This window comes from Pelophylax lessonae (genome assembly GCF_965119305.1).
Source record: "Pelophylax lessonae genome assembly, chromosome: 1".
NCBI classification, from domain to species: Eukaryota; Metazoa; Chordata; class Amphibia; order Anura; family Ranidae; genus Pelophylax; species Pelophylax lessonae.
The window spans coordinates 504,832,742-504,852,954 of record NC_138768.1 but is presented as its reverse complement, the minus strand read 5'-3'; the positions used below and the strand labels follow the sequence as shown (position 1 = coordinate 504,852,954).

Sequence of the window (20,213 nt, the reverse complement as noted above, 5' to 3'; positions counted from 1 at the left end):
TGCGTTCACTTCTGTGTGTGAGCACAGAGGGACAGGGGCACTTTAATTTTTTTTTATTGTCTGTTTTATTTTTTATGTTCCCTTTAATTTAACACTTTTATTACTATTGCAAGGAATGTAAACATCCCTTGTAACATAGTTGCCAACATTTAAAAAATATTTCCAGGGACACTTTGCAGCACAGCTATCAATTACCACACCCACTTCCCTGAAGCTCCGCCCACTCTGCATAATTAATCTCTGCCTACTTATCAGATTATAGAGTCTACTCAATATAGAGAGAATTACAGGAAATTAAAAAGGGAATTTCAAACTTAAGGCCACAGTAGCAGAGTTGGAATAATTCTCCTATTCAGCTGCACTACTTCTGCGTAACATTTACGGGCAGCCCGATTAACAGGGGCTTCCAGGGACCAGTGTTGGGGTAGTTATTCAAAAAATCGAACTAGTTACTAGTTACTAATTACTTCTGTAAGTTGTAACGAGATACTTTACTAGTTACTGCATTTGAAAAGTAACTTCACTACTTATTACTTTACTTTCCTCTTTCTTAATTGACCGTATAGAAGAAGATATGATACTCTTTCTGCATAGAGTTTATTGTATAAACACAGGCTTTGGGAAACATGAGAACAAAACCTGAAAAAACAGAATAAAACCTAAAGTGCAACAAAAAGTCATCCCTCTCTTTTCTTCGAAATAACGATTGTATCGCACAGCTTGGGTAACGCAGGAAAGTGCGTTCCTATAGCCTAGTAAAGTAGTGTAGTTACCTCCTATAGCAGTGGTTCTTAACCTGGGTTCGATCGAACCCCAGGGGTTCGGTGGGTCAGTCTTGAGGGTTCGGCACACCCTCCGCTAGTACCACTTCGCTGTCAGGGACTATTTCTCCAGTTTCGGGCATGTCCTCCCGCTCCGCTCGCACTCGCAACTCTCTCTGCCCCTGGCTCACTCTCACTGCTGGCTGTGCAGCTCGGCTCCCGGCCGAAACCGATCCAACCGGAGCTGGCGTCGCCCACTGTGGAGTGGTGGGGGGGGGGGAGACAGGCCAGGCATGCGGTGCGGAGAGGGACTGTCTGGGGGAGGGACTAACCCGTGCAACGGCCGCCCATCGCGGGAGAGAACCACCAGGCCAGGCAGCCGCAGCAGCAGAAGAAGCCGGCAGGTGAGAGGCCAGAGAGCCAGTGGTGACAGTGGTGCTGCAGCCTGCAGGAGGAAAACCTAGCCTGTGATCGGGAGTCGGGATACAGGTGAAAAAAAGGTAGGACTGGAGTGTGGAGTAGTACTGGCTGTACTAGTCTAGTGACTGACTGTGTGAGAAGACTATGTAAAGGGGATCTATTTTATGGGGAACCTGGCCTGCTGTAAGGGGGGGAGATCTAAATGGGGGACGGGACCTCACCTCACCCTGGCCTGCTGTAAGGGGGATCTATATGGGGGACCTGGGATCTATATAGGGGACCTCACCCTGGCCTGCTGTAAGGGGGGATCTATATGGGGGACCAGGTCTCCCATATAGATTCCCCCCTTACAGCAGGCCAGGGTGAGGTGAGGTCCCATCCCCCATATAGATCCCCCCTTACAGCAGGCCAGGGTGAGGTGACATGAGAGTGGCACTTGCCAAGATAAAGCCGTGCATTTCTGAACTGGTCTCTGAAAGACAACAGCAGAAGTCACACTAATTTGCAGTAAATATTCATTATTATGTTTTTGTTTTTGTGTGAAAATCATGTTTTAATGGTTTTGTAATTTGTTCTTAATGGTTTTGTTCATTTTGTGCACCTATGTATAAATATATACCTAAAATAATATATACCTATGTTTTGAATTTGAAAAAATCATATTTTATTTTTCCAATTAAGAAGGGTTCGGTGAATGCGCATATGAAACTGGTGGGGTTCAGTACCTCCAACAAGGTTAAGAACCACTGTCCTATAGCCTAGTAAAGTAGTGTAGTTACCAATATTAGTATTGTAACTAGTTACTTTACTTAGTTACCAAAAAAAGTAATGTAGTTACTGTAATCAGTTACTTTGTAACTAGTTACCCCCAACACTGCCAGAGACAATATAAATTACCTGGGACAGGCTCCTATTTGCAGGGACTGTCCCAGGAAAAAAGGGACAGTTGGCATGTATGCTTGTAATAGGAAGAGTGCACGACAGGTCCTCTTTATGGAATGATCTTGGGTCAAAAAAACCTCAGATCTCTCCTACAGGCTAAAAAGCGTATTAAGCCGAGATCACGGCAGTATTTACAACTGCCAGGTCGGTGTTCTAAAATTTTCTCGGACCCGTGAAAAAATCGGACCTCGTCACTTCCGGTGATGGGAGTCTCAAGTGCGCATGCGCACAAGACATTATCTTGGTTTGGTAAACTTATAACACATAGCGGGCAGTTGAATGAGAGGAGGCGGGGCTGAGGTGGGACGGAAGACACCGCCGCGTCATCTGCAGAGCTGAATAGAGGAGGCGGGACGGAGGTGCGGCCGTGTAATAAATGCAGGACTTTAGCGACTCCTTCTGTTTTATTTATCGTATTATTTATCCTTAGGATTTCATTACATTTAGTATTTCTTTATACAAAATAAGAAATACTAAATGTAATGAAATCCTAAGGATAAATAATACGATAATTACTAAAGATAATAAAACAAGGAGTCACTAAAGTCCTGCATCTATTACACGGCCGCACCTCCGTCCCGCCTCCTCCGCCAGCTCTGCATATGTGCCTCCATCCCTAATGTCTCGATGACGCGGCGGTGTCCTCCGTCGCACCTCAGCCTCGCCTCCTCTCAATCAGCTGTCCGCTCTCTGTTATAATTTTTCCAAACCTCGAAAAATGTCTTCTGCGCATGCGCACGGACGACTCCTATCAGCTGTTTTGTGATGCTCTGTCACCGGAAGTAACGAGGTCCGATTTTTTCACGGGTCCGACAAAATTTTACAACACCGGGCGTAACGTCATACCATTGTGCCCGGGCCTCCGAGAGTCATAGAGACTGCTAGGAACCATCTGGTCCTCAGTATTCTCTATGGCAGGGATTCCCAAACTACGGTCCTCCAGTTATTCAGGAACTACAATTCCCATCATGCCTAGTCATGTCTGTGAATGTCAGAGTTTTACAATGCCTCATGGGATGTGTAGTTCTGCAACAGCTGCAGGGCTGTAGTTTGAGAATCCCTGGTCTATGGTGTACTTCCGCCAGCAGCGGATTCCTTCCTTGGCTTGCAAATCGCACGTGCAAGCCAGTAGAAGCAGGGGAGGGGTGATATCCCCTCCCGCCACCTGTAAGAACAATCAAGTGGCTGAACGGCTATGATTGTTCTTTTAGTGAACAGAATAACCGGCTAAAAATGTTTTATCTGAATGATGCCTGCAGTTGCAGGCATCATTCAGATATCTCCACTCAAAACCCAGGACGTCACAGCGGTCTCAAAGTGGTTAAAAAAATATTGCTTTCCAAAATGTTTGTTCTTTTTTCATTTCTATAAGGTCCCTTTCACACGGGCTTTCTGATCCGGTCCTCCTGTTAGTTTTTCAGGCAGACCGGATCGGATGCTCCATGCACCCCTATGGAGCGGCGGATGTCAGCTGTGACATGTCCTCCAACACCCGCTGCTATCCGATCCGTGAAATCCAGATGGATGGAAACCTTATTTTCCATCCATCTGGAGGATTGGATTGGATAAAAACGGACATGCGGTCCGTTCTCATCTAATCTCCCCATAGAGGAGAGCGGGGATCTGACAGCTCCCTCTCTGCAAAGTAAGAGATGGACCTGTCATCAGCTCAGCAGGGATCAGCGGATCAATCCCTGCTGAGCAAAAAGGAGTCCTCCGGGCAGAATCCCGCGTGAAAGGACCCTAACAAAGAAAAAAAACAGATCAAAACCACAAACAAAAAAATCTCTATTTGTTAACATAAAAATTCAATACATTTAATTTGGGTACAGCGGTGTTAAATAGTTAAAGTAGGGTAGTGTTAAACAGCAACAAATGGCCTGGTCATGGGTGGGGGTTAAACCTTCTAGAGATGAAGTGGTTAAAACAAAACGTATGCGTTACAACAAGCGTGAAGCTTTCCCAAAACTGTACGCACAACCTCTCCCCTGGCCCCGCCTCTTCCTAACGTTACGTCATCAACACGCTGCTCTTCCTGTAACATGGCGCCCAGTAAGGCAGATACTGACATCGTGGGTCGGGTGTTGGTGGACACAAGCCGCCCCTTGCCCGAGCGCTTCCGGGCACTGTTCACCCTTCGTAACATAGGTGGCCCGAATGCCGTGGAGTGGATTGGCCGTGGGTTCAGCGATAAGTCTGCCTTACTGAAGCATGAGCTAGCTTACTGCTTGGGGCAGATGAAGGACCGGAGCGCGCTTCCCGTACTTTGCTCTGTGCTGAGAGATCGGAGCCAAGAGCCCATGGTGCGTCATGAGGCAGGTGAGAGCTGCCCCCTACTGGACGCACACCAGTTTAACAGACCATGGCCAGACTTTTTTTCATTAGAATATATGTTGTATCTATATTATATCTCTATCGAAGTGCATTTTAGATCATTTTGTGAGCCATGTTGGTTTTCTATGTAGTTATTAGGGTGTAATGGATAAACGTAGATGGGAATTTTCCATATTTTTGCAAAATACTCTGGCTACTTAATTTGATCACCTTGCACATTCATGTTATGTTTGCCCATGTATTATCACAATTATTTGGCTTTGTACAGTCATATAACCATGGCCATAAAATACCTATGCCCTCAAAATATATTAAAAATGATTCTATTTTAGTATTAGAGCTGCAATATTCTGGATAAAATGAGAATCACAATTTGCTTAGAATAAAGATCATGATTCTCAGTGTAAGATCTTTCACATTATACAAAAAAATTGGGTTAACTTTACTGTTTTTCTTCTTTTTTTTGAAGTGTGTTTTCCCCAAAAAATTGCTTTTAAAAGCTGGCAGCGCAAAAACAGTGTGACAAAAATATTTTTGCAACAACTGCCACTTTATTCTCTAGGGTCTCTGCTAAAAAAAAAAAAAAAAAAAAAAAAAATATATATATATATTATAGTGTGTTTGGGAGTTCTAAGTAATTTTTTTGCAAAAATATACTGATTTTAACTTGCAAGCAACAAATGTCAGAAAATGGGTTAGTCTTTTGGTGGTTTAAACACTTACTGCAAAGTAACGTAGGGTTACGTCGGCAAGCTTTGCAGTGTTATACCGGGTGATGCCTATAGCTAGAGACACCATCCCGGTACTGTGGTTTAGAGCCGACGGTCGGCTTTCCATCGGTAATGACCGATGCGGCTCGGGAGCTGCTCGATCATTACCCGGGTGAGCGGGAAGGGACATCCACCCCCCCCCCCCCGCTGTCTTCCTTGACTTTGCCCGGGCCTCCTGTGCGTCCACCGGCTGGATGGAGTCCCGCTCTAAACCGAAAGCGGCTTCGATCGGGTCTCCGATGAAGTAACCTGGAGGCGGCGTCCATAACGTCACTTCCGGGTTACTCTGCTGCAAAAGGCGCAAATTTAAAAAACGTCTGTATGCAAAAACGCAGTTTTCGGTGTTTTGCATACATGGAAGAGTAGTGGAGGGGTCTAGGGTCTTAGACCCTCGATCCCTCCATAAAGAGTACCTGTCACTGCATATTGCTGTCACAAGGGATGTTTACATTCCTTGTGACAGCAATAAAAGTGATCAGATTTTTTATTTTTTTTTTTAAACTTGTAATAGGAAAAAAAAAACAAACTTTTAGCCGCCCCGTCACCGTTAGCTCGCGCACGAAAGAAAACGTATACTGAAGTCGAGCCGCAAATGAAATCCCTGTTCAAACCACACATGTGAGGCATCGCCGCGATCGCCAGAGCTTGAGCAATAATTAAAAAAAAAAAAGAGCTACACTCTAACTCTAAACTGGTAACCGTTAAATTTTAAAGCATCGCCTATTGAGATTTCTATTGACCGTAGTTTGTCGCCATTCCACGGGTGTGCGCAATTTTAAACCATAACATGTTGGGTATCTATTTACTCGGCGTGACATCATCTTTCACAATATACAAAAAAAAATGGGCTAACTTTACTGTTTAATTTTTTTAAATGCAGTGAAATGTGATTTTTCGTAATTTTTCCCAAAAAAATGGCGTTTTAAAGACCGCTGTGCAAATACCGCCTGACAAAAAATATTGCAATGACCGATCTTTTTATTCTCCAGAATCTTTGCTAAAAAATATAAATAATGTTTGGGGGTTCTAAGTAGTTTTCTAGGAAAAAATACTAATTTTAACTTGTAAACAAAAAGTGTCCGAAATAGGGCTGGGGCTTAAGTGGTTAACTGCCCTCACTTACAGATGGAAGTTTATCCCTTTGATCTAAAAGAACTGAATGGTACAATGTTTCATTTTATCTCATCGCTGAGCAATGTTATGATCAACTTTACAGGCTGCCTTTTTTTGGGCAGCTCTCAGCGTAAGCAGAGAACGGCTCTGCACTGAATCATGGAAATGGCGGTTTAAGATTGTGGGGGGGGGTTAAATCGAGAGAGATTTTATTTAATTTTTTTTTAACAATTAATCGTGCAGCTCTTCTCAGTATGTTAATGTATTTGTGCAATAAAAATTGTAAATGGCGTGTAACAAATGTTGACAAAATATACAATCGTTCTTAAAATTCAAATGCGATAAATTAGTGCAGTGTCATGTATTCACGCAGTAACAAATGCAGTGCTGTGCTTCTCAAAACTCACCATGGTGTTCATAAAGAGATGCAGAGCAAATGGCCATACATGTCTATTAAGAGAATGAGGAAACAACTGCTAAATAGAATATCTTCCACCACCAATAATCTGGTGCGTGGTCACACATCAGTAAGTGAATTGCACACTTACCAGAAATATAAGTGTACATCAAAGCACACTAATCTCTTACAGCCGCTCTTTCCTTCTCAGTCAGCAGGGATGTAACATAAAGCTGGTCCACACATTGAATGGGAGTTTGGCTGCAAAGCTCACACACGGAGCAAACAATGCAGGACAGTGCTGCAGTATAGTTTAATAAAAGATTCAAGCAAAGAAGTCCAGCAGCATATAGAACTCATAAGCATGGGGGCCCCGGCTGTTGCCTATGCGTTCTGTTTGTTGGTCATGTAATATCAAAAAATTGCCAGCTTGTTAGTCCTAGATACCCATAGCTGTGAACTCTCTCAATGCTTGTTCAGATGAAATGTAACTGCAGAAATCTAAGGTCTGGCAAGCTGGGCTGCACTATTTTTATTCTTTTGTTTAGATACAATTTAGCTCTGAAGAATGCTTAGGTCATTCCAATTTTTATTATTTTTTTAAATTCTAATTAGTAAATCATTCAGCAACATCGGTATCATCGTCTATCAGCATATGTCCTTTACAGCCATTATATAAAACGTAGACACCTGATCGCTTGCTTGCCTTTGACAACACACCCCTTGCTTCCACTTTTATAAATCATCCCAATTATTGCTTATTTTAGCCATCATAGAAATTGTCAGAAATGTAATAATTTTTTTTTTCTGCCTTTTGCTTACTAGGAGAAGCTTTAGGTGCTATTGGAGATCCTGAAATTCTTGAACTTCTTCATGATTATAGCAAAGATCCGGTTATTGAGGTAACTGTCCTTTTCAGAAAGTCACAGTACAAAACTGACATTTGTAATACTGTATATTTTTCTAAAATGTCGCCTTTTTTATTGCGTATTTATGTGTAGATTTTTTTTTTAACCCAACTCGCATTTTGTTATGGTTAACATGCATTTTAACACACTTTTTTTTTTCTATAGCACTTTTTGGCTCTTAACACCCCATTCCCACGTTTGCATTTCAGGAATCTGCAGAAAACCTGCATTTTTGTGCACATTCCGGAAAGACCTGCATGTTGATGGCACCCCAAACCAGCTAGCTGATGCATGTTTTGCCAAAATACGTGTTAAAATAACTGCCAAAAATGTACATTGAAAAATCACCAAAATGTGTATCAAAAGTGCCAAAATGTGCATTTAAAAAAGAGCCCAAATTTCACTCCCCATATGGGCCACCAGAAAAAAAGGAATCTGGGCCAAAATACACAATAAACCATTTCCGGCAAACCGACGTACCTTTAAGTCGGCTTGAGGAAATGATTGCATCGGGGTGATGCCTGCAGCTAGAGCCAGCGGTTGGCTTTCTGATGATAACCGATGCGGCTCAGCAGCCGCTGAGCCGTTGTTATAGAGCGGAAGGGGACGTCCTCCTTAAGTGGTTAAAGAATGCACCACAATGTGCGTATTAAAAAAATGCAAATTAACCACTTAAAGCAGTGTTCCAGCCTCCCCCTCCAAAAATTAAGTCAGCAGCTACACATACTGTAGCTGCTGACTTTTAATATTAGGACACTTACCTGTCCTAGAGTCCAGCGATGTTGGCACCACAGCCGATGTTTCCATCGGCTGTCGGGGGCTTCCGCTGCCATTGCTTGTAAGGGTACCCAGCAGTGAAGCCTTGCGGCTTCACGGGTGGGTCCCTACTGCGCAAGCGTGCTGGGCATTCGGATTGGCTTGGCAGCAGGGGAAGGAGGAGGGGGTCAAACTTCCGAGGGACAGCGCCGTGGTGCCGTCTCCCAGAAGTGGGGAAGGTTACCTGTCAAAAACGGCCTCCTGCCCTCCCCCCGAAAGGTGCCAAATGTGACACCGGAGGGGGGGAGGAAGCAAATGAGTGGAAGTTCCACTTTTGGGTGGAACTCCGCTTTAAGGACCAAGCCTATTTCTGACAAGTTAAAATCACTATTTTTTGCAACCCCCCCAAACATACACACAGATGGATAGAGATATCTATCTATCTATCTATCTATCTATCTATCTATCTATCTATCTATCTATATTTTTTTTTTTTTTTTTTACCAAAGACTCAGGAGCATAAAATGGCAGTCCTTGCAATATTTTTGGTCATGCGGTATGTGCGCAGCGGTCTTTCAAATGCAATTTTTTGGGGAAAAAATACATTTCACTGCATTTAAAAAATACTAAACAGTGAAGTTAGCCAAATTGTTTGTATATTGTGAAAGATAATGTCACACCAAGTAAATAGATGCCTATACACAAATATGAGAAAAAGATGGGGCTTTCAAGGCCAGTGGGAGGAGGAGGATCACATATGTCACACAATATGTCTAAAATATACCTTTATTGTATATAATTAGATAAAAAGTATACATCATTAGGGATTATTCCCATATAAAACAAAATAGAAACGCATATGTAGAAATATATTCCCATATGGGAATGCCGATACTTGGTATCAGAAGATAGTGATAGGATCTCCAGCAAGCTGATGCGTTTCGCACAAGGCTTCCTCAGGGCCAGAGAGACCAAGACACACCAATATTTCCCAATGCGGATTGAATTATAGCAAACAGAGCAGGCTCATGGGCAGAGCAGTCGGGCTATCCATAAATAAGTAGTAAGACCGCAATAATCATCACAAGGCCATATTGAAGTATTGATTCTGTGATCTTCAAACAATGTGCATATGCGAATACTTGCACCTATATTGAGGCTAATTGCGCACACTCTGAAATGGCGACAGCTACAGTACAAAATCTACATCGGATGTGCTTTAAAAAATTTTAGCGGTTGCCAGTTTAGAGTTAGAGGAGGTCTTGGTGCTCTCGTGATCACGGCCATACCTCACATGTGATTTGTACACCGATTTCATTTGTGGGCGTGGCTTGCGTATACGTTTTTCTTTCGTGCGCGAGCTCACGGGGACAGGGCGCTTTAAAAATGTTTTTTTTTTCCCTATTTATTTTTACATTTTTTATTTTTAACACTTTTAGAAAAAAAATCTGATTACTTTTATTGCTGTCACAAGGAATGTAAATATCCCTTGTAACAGTAATAGGCAGTGACAGGTACTCCTTTAAAAGACCCCAGACCTCTCCACTGCACTTCATTTTTAAAATGCTGAAATCTGCTTTTTTTTTTTTTTTTTTTTCATTTTTCTTAAATTGGCGCTATTGGCAGCCGAATAAACGGCTAATAGCTGTAACTATGTGAACCTTCACTTCCCTGTCAGGCATGTATCTCCGCTGACAGGGAGGTGAAGGCTCACATAGTTACAGCTATTAGCGGCCGCTCCCCCCGCCCGGTGTCAGGTCAGTTCATTCACACACAGTCCCGCTGACAGGGAAGTGAAGTCTCACATAGTTATATCTATTAGCGGCCGCTCGCCCGCCCTCCCGCCCGGTGTGTCACTTCATTCATACACAGATCGTAGTAGTGACATCACCGGGAGGCGGGCCACCGGCCAGGGGCGCTTCTTTTGAATGAAGGACACTGGAGGAGCACTCAGCAGAGTGACAGTAAGGAGATTGCATCGTTGTGATGGGGAGGGATGCTGAGCCAGAGGGGGGGAGGGTGTACTGCCGAGGGGGACGCTGAGGCAGTGGGGGGGGGGGGGAGCTGAGGCAGCTTACCAATGGTATTAGTATTATGCAGCATGAGGGGGTTAATGTATTGCCACTGCTGGTCACTGATGCATTAGTGACCGACCAGTGGCAGTTAATTAACCCCTTTGTGCTGCATTAGTGCAACCAGTATCAGTGCAACCAGTGTTAATTAACACTGATACTGGTTGCACTAATGCAGCACAAAGGGGTTAATTAACTGCCACTGGTCGGTCACTAATGCATCAGTGGCAATACATTAACCCCCTCATGCTGCTTTTTTTTTTTTTTTTTTTTTTTTTTGGGGAAAAAGTCATTTTCGGTTTTCGGCCAAGGGCATCCTGCATTTTTGGTTTCGGCCCAGAATTTTCATTTCGGTGCATCCCTAGTTATAGCACACAGAGGGTCTGCTGCTGAATATGACCATTTGGGGCATAAGGTTAGGAATCTAGACCTGTCGGTTTTATAAGTGTGAATGAGCTAGGATAGCTGAGCTGCTAAGAAATATATTTTGAAAACTGGAAGAGCAGCACCTCTAAGATCGGTGGGGTTTTTTTTTTAGCTTCCTCCAAGGCAATTTGTGTCTGTTGGTGCCCCATATAAATGGCTTGAGCAAAGATTCCATAGATTTGAAGTATTTTAGAGGTAAATATACTGGTGAGTACAAAGGATATAAAGTATCTTGGGTAAAAGTACAATTTTTATAAGGTTTATGCGGCCCATATTTGAATTTTGGCCTTTATCATGTCAAAAAGGGGTTGTATATTGTTGGGAATACATTCTGCTGTGGAGCTGGTGGCTTGAACTCCAGGGTATTTAATTAGATTGACCCTCTGTAAAGGGATATTAGCTTCATTTTATGGTAGTGGGAAGATGTCTACAGGGAGTATTTGGGACTTATCCCAAATAATTTTTAGGCCTGAGAAGAGTCCAAATTGTTCTATGAGGGTCAAAGCCATTGACAAGGTTATACCAGAGTCTGCAAGGTATAACAATTGTCTACATACATACTTATCTTTTCTGTCAGGGAGTCTAAACGCAAACCAGAGACATCAGGGTGTGAACTTATAGCCACCGCTAGTGGTTCAGCAGCCAGAGCGTACAGCAAAGGGAACAAGGCTAATCCTTGGTGAGGGGGGAAACGACTCAGATGTCCAACCATTTGCCATCACCCTGGCCACTGGGGCCTGGTATAACAGTTGTACTCATTTTATAAACTTGGGGCCGAACCCATAAGAAGCACCACTCAACTGAATCAAATGCCTTGGCTGTGTCCAAGGGAACAACAAGTCTTGAGCCTGTATTGCTAAGTCTGGAGAATTATAAACAGTCTTTTCAGGTTGAAGATATTTCTACCAGGCAATTAAGCCTGACTGGTGTTCATGTATCTGAGAAAGGATCACCTGATTGAGTCTGGTGGAAAGAATTTGGGCAAGGATCTTGACCCTCTCGGCTGTTTTCAGAGGAAAAACATCTCCTACTTCATAAACAGGCTGTCAAAAGATGTTTTTCCTCTGAAAACTGAATTGAGGTAAATTTCCTTCATTTCATAAAAGTACACTATAATTGGATTTAGAATGCGAAGACTGCAAGGTTTGAATTGCTCTAAAAAAATAGACAGAGCAAAGATATAGTGCAGTGGCCTATTATAAAGAGGTATAAATATTATATAAAATTTTTTATTAGTGATCACATATTCCCTGTTTGCAACAACACACTGACCTTCCCAGTGAATGGCTGTGCAGGGGGCATATCAGGAAAAGTTTGATCCTTGGAGGAGAGCAGGTTGATTTTCCCAGGACAGCTAGAGGACTAACTACAGTGTGTTCTTTTGCTTAGTGTGGTCAGTTTTTAATAGGAAAGCAAGGGGACTGGCAGGAACCCCAGGAATTTCACACAAAAGAAGCAATTCAAAGAGAACAGGATACTTTTTCATACAAGTACATGGTACAGCAGAAGCATATCAGGAATATGAAATGTTGGGTTTATTATGTACTCTAATCTCTTCACATCGGCCATTGTGTGAACCTACTAGAACATTGTGAGTAGATGTACATTCACCCATTTTTCCCTTGATATGGTTTGCTCTGTCTCCCAAATCATGTATTTCTTCTTTCAATTGCGATCACTGAATATCATTGTAAAGATAAGTATATCTGGTGTGAGCTAAGCCTAAATGCACAAAATATAACTGGAAACTAACAGGTAAAAAAACTATCAGGAATTGCTGATAAAGGGAATTTTTTTTGTTCCTGTTCCTCATTTAGCCACTTGGCTCCTCATTTATACTGCCTGTCAGTGTGTCATTTTACAGGTGAATATAATTTTGTTTTGCTCTCCAGGTAGCAGAAACATGTCAACTGGCCATACGCAGAATAGAGTGGCTTCAAGACCATCCCAATACTCCTGACGATAATCCTTACCTTTCAGTAGACCCTGCACCACCCTCTACAGAAAGAGATATTGCTTCTTTACGTGATGCACTTTTGAATGACACATTGCCACTCTTTGAACGGTATCGTGCAATGTTTGCACTTCGCAATATTGGTGGTCAGGAGGCAGTCCTGGCTTTGACAGATGGTAAGTTTTAGTGTTTTTGTTATCCTCTTTATTACAGTTCCTCCCACTGTCTTTGCCCCATTTCTTTCCTTTTCCTTTTTGACTCTCATAGTCAGGACAGAATTATGGCTGCCTTTTCCCCTATAGCTTTCTTTCTGGAATGTGAGTTTGTTCTATGGACAGCCGTCTACGTTATAGAGAGTGCAAGTTTGCAGTGGTGTGAAGTCACCCATTCTTTACGTGTATAACTTCCCCCAAACCCTGTATTCTCTTTATGCTCTCAGAATGATAATGTTTGTACCATGATCTTGCATCATAAAAATAATTTGGCAGTAGAGGTGTGTATTTGTGTTTTTTTTTGTTTTTTTTTTTTTTTTTATTTTTTTTTTAAGCTTGTGGGTTACCCTAAACAATGGGATAGACTCTGTAACTCAAGATTGATGTCTTCCTTCCTGTTGTCCCTCTCGCCTCTAGTTCTCTGCAAGGCATATTTGTAAGCCCCAACTCTCTTTACCTATGTCCTTAACGCGGAGTTCCACCCTGGGAATAGTTTTTTTAATAAAAATAACCCCGGGACAGTCAGGGCTAGTACATTCCACAATGGCTAGCCTCTGATCCGTCCTGGGTTGCACTTACCTTTTAGGAAAAATACTTACTTTGAAAATGTATTGTCCAGCGCTGCCATCTCAGGTGTGGGCAGCTTGAAGCCAGCGCGATCCTCTTCTGCGTCCTCTTCCTTCTTCTTCAGTCCCACGATGCACTTCACCGGCCCCGCCGTCACTTCGGTGCGCGCGCGTCATCCCTCCACAGCTTCTGGGCATGCCCAGAAGCTGTTTAAAAGGGAATGACGCGCACCGGATATGGCGTTGGGGCCGGTGCAGGCGAATTGATTCCTGGGAGCGATGACGTTCAGCTCCCAGGAATCATTGCAAAAGCCAGGAAGTGTCGAATCGCCGTTGCCGCTGAGGGGAGGAAGAAGGAAGTAAGGTAAGTATATTTTCTCTACGAGGTAAGTAAAAAAAAAAAAAAAATTGCGATTATCCATTTGTTTTTCAGATGATCCGGAGCGAGAAGATGGAGGTAAGTATAAATTTAGGGTGGAACTCCACTTTAAGTACTCCATTTTGATTTGCATTCAGTTTGCTTGATGGTTTGTTCTACCTCCAAGCCAGTGTACTTGTACTCTAAATGATCTAGTTGAAGAAAAGTTGTTTTATGGGGTTTTTTTTTTTTTTTCGAGATTGCTCATGTTTAATGCAGATCTAATACTTCTACAACTGATGTTTTTAATATATTGCAAATACTAAGCTATCTCAAAATTGTATTTTTATTTTGTTTTCTTGCACTCCTGTTGTGTGTTTTTTTTTTTTTTTTTTTTGTTTAGCTGATACACAGACGTAGAATACACATTCACAATTAAAATTTTATATAAATGAATATGTAAAAATGAGTTTCTAAGCCTGTACACTGCAAGACCAAAACTTACTGAAGTTTTCTTTATCATAGGAGAAATATTGAGTGACTTGATCTTCATTTTTTTTTTTTCCCCCTCCCGTTTAGGCTTGAAGTGTGGTAGCTCTCTGTTCCGCCATGAAATCGGATATGTTTTGGGTCAAATGCAGCATGAAGCTGCAGTTCCAGGGCTTGCAGCAGCATTGAATCTGATGGAAGAGAATCCTATGGTGCGCCATGAGTGTGCTGAAGCTTTGGGCTCCATTGCACGAGAAGACTGTTTGAAAGCACTTAGGGAGCATATAGATGATGTGGAGCAAGTGGTGAGAGAGAGTTGTGAGGTGGCTTTAGATATGTACAACTACGAGAACAGCGGAGACTTTCAGTATGCATACAGTGAAAACCAAATCCCGGAATTGACCTAAGTAATTTTAATTTAAACTTTTTTTTTTTTTTTCATAAGGGTGCAATGCTGCTTTGCTTTTATCATATTAAATTTTAGAAAATCTTACAGCTATTTGTGGAAAAAAAGAATACTGGCAGGATACTTCATTTCACAGAGATATAGGAAACATGAATTCTCAGCATACAGTTTGATATTATCATAGTTCATCCTATATATATATATATATATATATATATATATATATATATATATATATATATAATATATATATATATAATCTCTCATTTTGTTGCATTTTTAAATAGTATTTTCTTCTTTAACATTGAAGGACAAAAGATTCAGACATTTGGGTTATATTGCTGCTTACTGGAGGATTTTCACCAACAAAAAAAGTGGCCAGCCCGGTATTACCTCTTCTACTCCCCGCTTGCCTGGTGTACTAGAAAGATGAACTAGCTATTTTTTCTGTATTTTATTTCAAAACAAGACTTCAGTGCACACCCCTTGAGCTTGTCTCTTTGTGCAAGAGAATATGTTTATCTTGAGCTAAAGCTTTGGATCCTGCCGCCGTATGCCCAGAACCCACTTGAAATGTGACCTTTAAGCACTAGGGTTCTTCTACCTTTGTGTACTGTTAGCTGTGAAATGCTTTCTAGTTGTAGAGCTGTGACACAGATTCTGGAGTAACCTGGACTCTAAAGTCTCATTTATGAAAAGAACACTAGGGAGCTACCTTCCCCTTTTGTGTTTTTTTTGGACCAAGGCGCAACAATCCTTTCCCTCTTGTACATTTGGCTTCCACAGAGAGTTTTAACCAGTTTACCACCGGAGGATTTTGCTGTCTTACGTCCAGGCCACTTTTTGCGATTCGGCGCTGTGCGACTTTAACTGACAATTGCGTGGTCGTGCAACGCCGTACCCAAACGAAATTTACGTCCTTTTTTCCCACAAACAGAGCTTTCTTTTGATCACCTGTGCGATTTTTACTTTTTGCGCTGTAAACAAAAAAAAAAAAAGTTTATTTTGAAAAAATAACAATATTTTTAACGTTTTTTTTTTATATGAAATTCCCCCCAAAAAAAATTAAAAATCTAATTTTTTTTAAATTTTTGGCCAATTTTGTTTTCTGCTACCTATGTTTGGTAAAAAAAAAAAATCACAATAAGCGTATTTTGATTGGTTTGCGCAAAAGTTATTGCGTTTACGAAGGGAAAGATTTATGTCTTTTTTTTTTTGTTTTTGTTTTTTTACGAGTAATGGCGGCGATCTGTGATTTTTTTTTTTTTTTTTTTTTTTTTTTTGCGGGACTGCGACATTGTGGCGGACAGATCGGACCCTTGACTGATATTTTTGACACTTTGGGGGGTACCAGTGACATTACTACAGTAATCAGTACTATATATGCACTGTTACTGTAAAAATGACACTGGCAGGGAAGGGGTTAATTTTATTTAGAGAGGGAGGGGTTAATGTATGCCTGGTGCTTACTAACATGTGTGGGGGGAGTTGACTGAGTGAGTCAGGGACAGATCGCATGTTCAGCTATGCCGAACCCTGCAATCTGACCCTGTCTGTCACTTAGGAGATCCACCCGTTCTGTTTACACAAGCGGCCGGATCTCCACACTTGATTCCCCGACGATCGGGGAAGAGCAGCGGTCATCACCGCCGTTCCTCCCCTGGCCTGACTCCCGCTGTGACTGAAAACAGCGGGAGCGCACGAGTGCTGCCTACAGGGGGAGGAGTCCAGCGACGTAGGTCTACGTCGCTGGACGATAACGAGCCACATTGCTGCAGTAGCAGCAATGTGAGCAGACAAGTGCAGTGTAGCACATTGTTCCTGTCATTAAGCATTAGGAATCACCTTGCCTCCACTACACTAATTGCAAGTGATTGTGGTTCCACCTAGTTTAGTCCTGCTGCCATGACGGGGTCACCTCTGGCTTCTTTTTTTAAACTCTCCTAATATTAGAAACAAGTTTGTGTACCAAGGGTTTTGGCCTGTATTCTGAATAAAGCTGTCCCTGCCAAGCAGTGCAATGTATTGGATCCCAAACCCAACAGTTCCTGTATGGGCTGCAGTGCTCCCTCTCAAGGACTTGGAATGTTGTCTCCTGCTAGGGTTCTCTACATTCCTCAGAGTCTGCCTTAGCACTGTCTGGCTAATCAACCTTGTGGCCATCCCAGGAGGGAAAACTGCAGTTATTTAGCATTGAAAGGACCAAATGGCAACTTTGCTGGCTGGCTGGCTGCTGAGGCTGTATTTGAACTTCAACATGTTCCCTTTCAGAAACCTTATCTAATCTATCAGCAGCTTTAGTTGCCTCTAAGCCTTTTGCTGCAGAGGCTCTATCTGGCAAAGAGTTTTAAAATATTTGACTGATATTGCTGCTGAGGAGTTGTAGGCATCCGCCATAGCGCCCAGGTTTAGAGAAGCTATTTTATCTTATTGATGCAGTGTGTGCACGGCCCCTTTAAAAATGGAAGAAAAGCTTTATTAGTGCTGTAACATGTCTGGGATCCCTTAGCGACCCTAAGACTTCAAAAATGTTTCCCATGCATGTGTCCTTTCAAGACATCCTAAAAACTCAGACCATTGCCATAGAGAATGCATCAGTGTTTCAGGATGCCATGGATACATTTTTTTTTTTTTTTCAAAAACCTTGTTTTCTTAGGCAGGCTCTGCATTGGCTATGATGGTAGTCTGTCAAACATTAGGGAATAGACTAAAGCCATAAAATGTTTCTTTTCATGCTCATCCCCTATTCCTAAAACGCATAGGAGATCCTGCCAACTGCCCTACACTACAGCATTGACTGGTTAGTGGATGTCTGCGGTCTTATTTTTAGAATGAGGCTCTTATTGGTGAACATGTAGAGAATTCTTGGTTGAATTGTTGGGTCTGAAGAGAATGCATAGAAAAAAAGCATCTTCTGCACATACCTTTTTAAGAGTCAACTTCACTTTGGAGCTGCATTGGACATCTCATTTCAAGCATGTCATTGAGAGTAAGAGTGGAAGCCTGGGCCTGAAGCTGGGAGGATCCAGTTTGCCTTTCACCACGAAGGGGAACCTCTTTCCTTGCACCTTGGTGGCTCAGACAGTATTATTCAAGCCACTGGGCTTAAAGTGGAACCTCAGCAGTTGTATATTGTGTACACTTCACCTGGATACACAATATGCAACTTTTGTTCAATTTACCTTCAACTTTGTAGTGCAAGGGCCTGCCTGCTTGCATACAAATTGAAGGTGTTTCGGTTTGACCTCATATTATATGGTTTTGGTAAGTCTAAAGGAAAAAAAAAAAACTTAAGCAGATTATATAGTGTGTATCCAGCTTTACATTGGGCCACCTTGATGCAATATTATGCATATATGATACTTTATCGGGCTCTGTAGAAGCTGTAAATCCATAGTAGCAGGAGCTACTACAGTAATAACGGCAGTTTACTGGGAGCCATGCCAAGTCACTGCCCTTCTTCATAACAACCACAGGGCTCACTCTCTCAATGTGGCCTCCATTCTGGGAACACCTTGCATTTTTTGTCAAGGTGCAGAGGTGGGTGCAGTGCTATTAAATCTTCACCTTGTCCAGTCAGAAAACAACTTGGAGTCATAAAGAAAAATGCAAGGTAAACAAATGGTGCTTGTGTTGAGGAAGCAACCTACTGAGTGGGAGCCATTCCCACCTTATTGGATGTAACGCAGACTACTGCAAAGCTACAGAATCCCAAGGAGCTACACCAAGCTGGTCACTTTTTTTTTTCCTCCTATATTAAAAATTCTGAAAAAAAAAAAAACAGTGTAACTAAAGCCAAAACATTTTTTTTTTTGTATTTTAAACATGCAGGTGGTCCTTGGGTTACAAACATCTGACTTACAAACGACTCCTACTTACAAGGGAGACAACCGGAGTGAGAGGAAATCTACCCCTAGGAAGAGAAATTCACTCCTGTAAAAGTTCTCATGGGAAAAAGGGGTCTCCACTGACGCTTTATCACCAATCCTTGTTTTCCACAACAGCCAAAAATGTTCAAAATCTAAATACCATAGGGACAGAAAGTGAGGTGAAATCTTCTTCTGAACAGGGGTACAGACAGAAAAACAAATGTTACAGGGTTGGTAACCCTTCCCTATGCTATCCAAAAAAACTAAATATTTTTTTTGTCTGGCGCTACTTAAAAAAAAAAAAAAAAAAAAAATGTACCTGTTCCAACTTATAAACAATTCAACTTAAGAACAAGCCTGCAGACCCTATCTTGTTTGTAACCTGGGGACTTCCAGTATTTGTAAGAGGGTTTAGAAACTGCGAGTGTTTTTTTTATTGTTGTCTGTGTTTTCACTTGGGTGATATTCTCACATTTTGTCTTGGTGTCCATTGTCATAGGGACTGCAGGTGAGTGAAAATAAAAAATGTTGAGCTCTCAGTAGAATTGGAATGAAGGGTAAATATTTCAATGGAGACATTTGTTCCGGTGACAACTATTCAAGAGGTGGCTTGCCTTACTTTGGAGAAATTTCCCCTAATTTCCTGTTGTGTCATCGGGACAGGAAGTGAAGGAAAATCTAAAGCGGAGTTCCACCCAAAAGTGGAACTTCCGCTTTAGGGAGTCCTGACCCCCCGACATGCTACATTTGGCATGTCATTTTTTAGGGGGGGGGAGCGGGTACCTAGTTTTGACAGGTACCCGCTCCCACTGAGCGCCCTGAGCGGAAGTTCTCCTCTCCCCCTCCCTCCCTGCAATCTTCTGGGACATGTCAGAGGCCATGTACCCGGCTGTAAAGCCGCAAACTGTAACAGCCGGGTGCCCACAGCAGTGATGCCGAGGGAGAGGATTGAGGCTTTGGGCGGCCGCATCGCTGGACCGTTGGACAGGTGAGTAAATGGCTGGAACTCCGCTTTAATGGCACACAGATGGGGTGGGAAAAATGGACTGGTATTAAACATTTCCTAATTTATTTAACGTAAGAAAAAAAAATGTTTCACCTTAGAAATTCTGCAAAGTCACTTTAGGACACGATGTACATACTGTTTATTATGTATGTACACACACACACACACACACACACACACACACACACACACACAATTAGCCATAACAATGTTGAGTATGGCCCCCTTTTGCTAAAACAGCCCTGACCCATTGAGGCATGGACACCAAAGTAACATCCACTTGAATGGCAGGACCCAAGGTTTCCTAGCAGACCATTGCCCAAAGCATCACACTGCCTCTGCTGACTTGCCTTCTTATACCGCATCCTGGAGCCATCTCTTCAAAAACAAAACTTGAAAACTTGATTCATCAGACCAGGCCACCTTCTTCCATTGCTCCGTAGTCCAGTTCTAA

General features: G+C 42.3%; 1 protein-coding gene across 2 annotated transcripts; it reads left to right on the top strand.

Moving 5' to 3' along the window:
- The first annotated feature begins 4,150 nt into the window (after positions 1–4,150).
- Positions 4,151–14,932, top strand: DOHH (deoxyhypusine hydroxylase). 2 transcript variants are annotated; one of them, XM_082275687.1, is made up of 4 exons: positions 4,151–4,301; positions 7,563–7,639; positions 12,792–13,029; positions 14,569–14,932. In XM_082275687.1, the coding sequence occupies exons 1-4, from the start codon at positions 4,166–4,168 to the stop codon at positions 14,883–14,885; spliced, it is 768 nt and encodes a 255-aa protein (XP_082131813.1). In that variant the 5' UTR covers positions 4,151–4,165; the 3' UTR covers positions 14,886–14,932. The 2 variants fall into 2 exon arrangements, with proteins under 2 accessions (XP_082131813.1, XP_082131812.1); XM_082275686.1 differs by having other exon boundaries at positions 4,151–4,442; positions 14,569–14,931.
- The last annotated feature ends 5,281 nt before the right edge of the window (positions 14,933–20,213 follow it).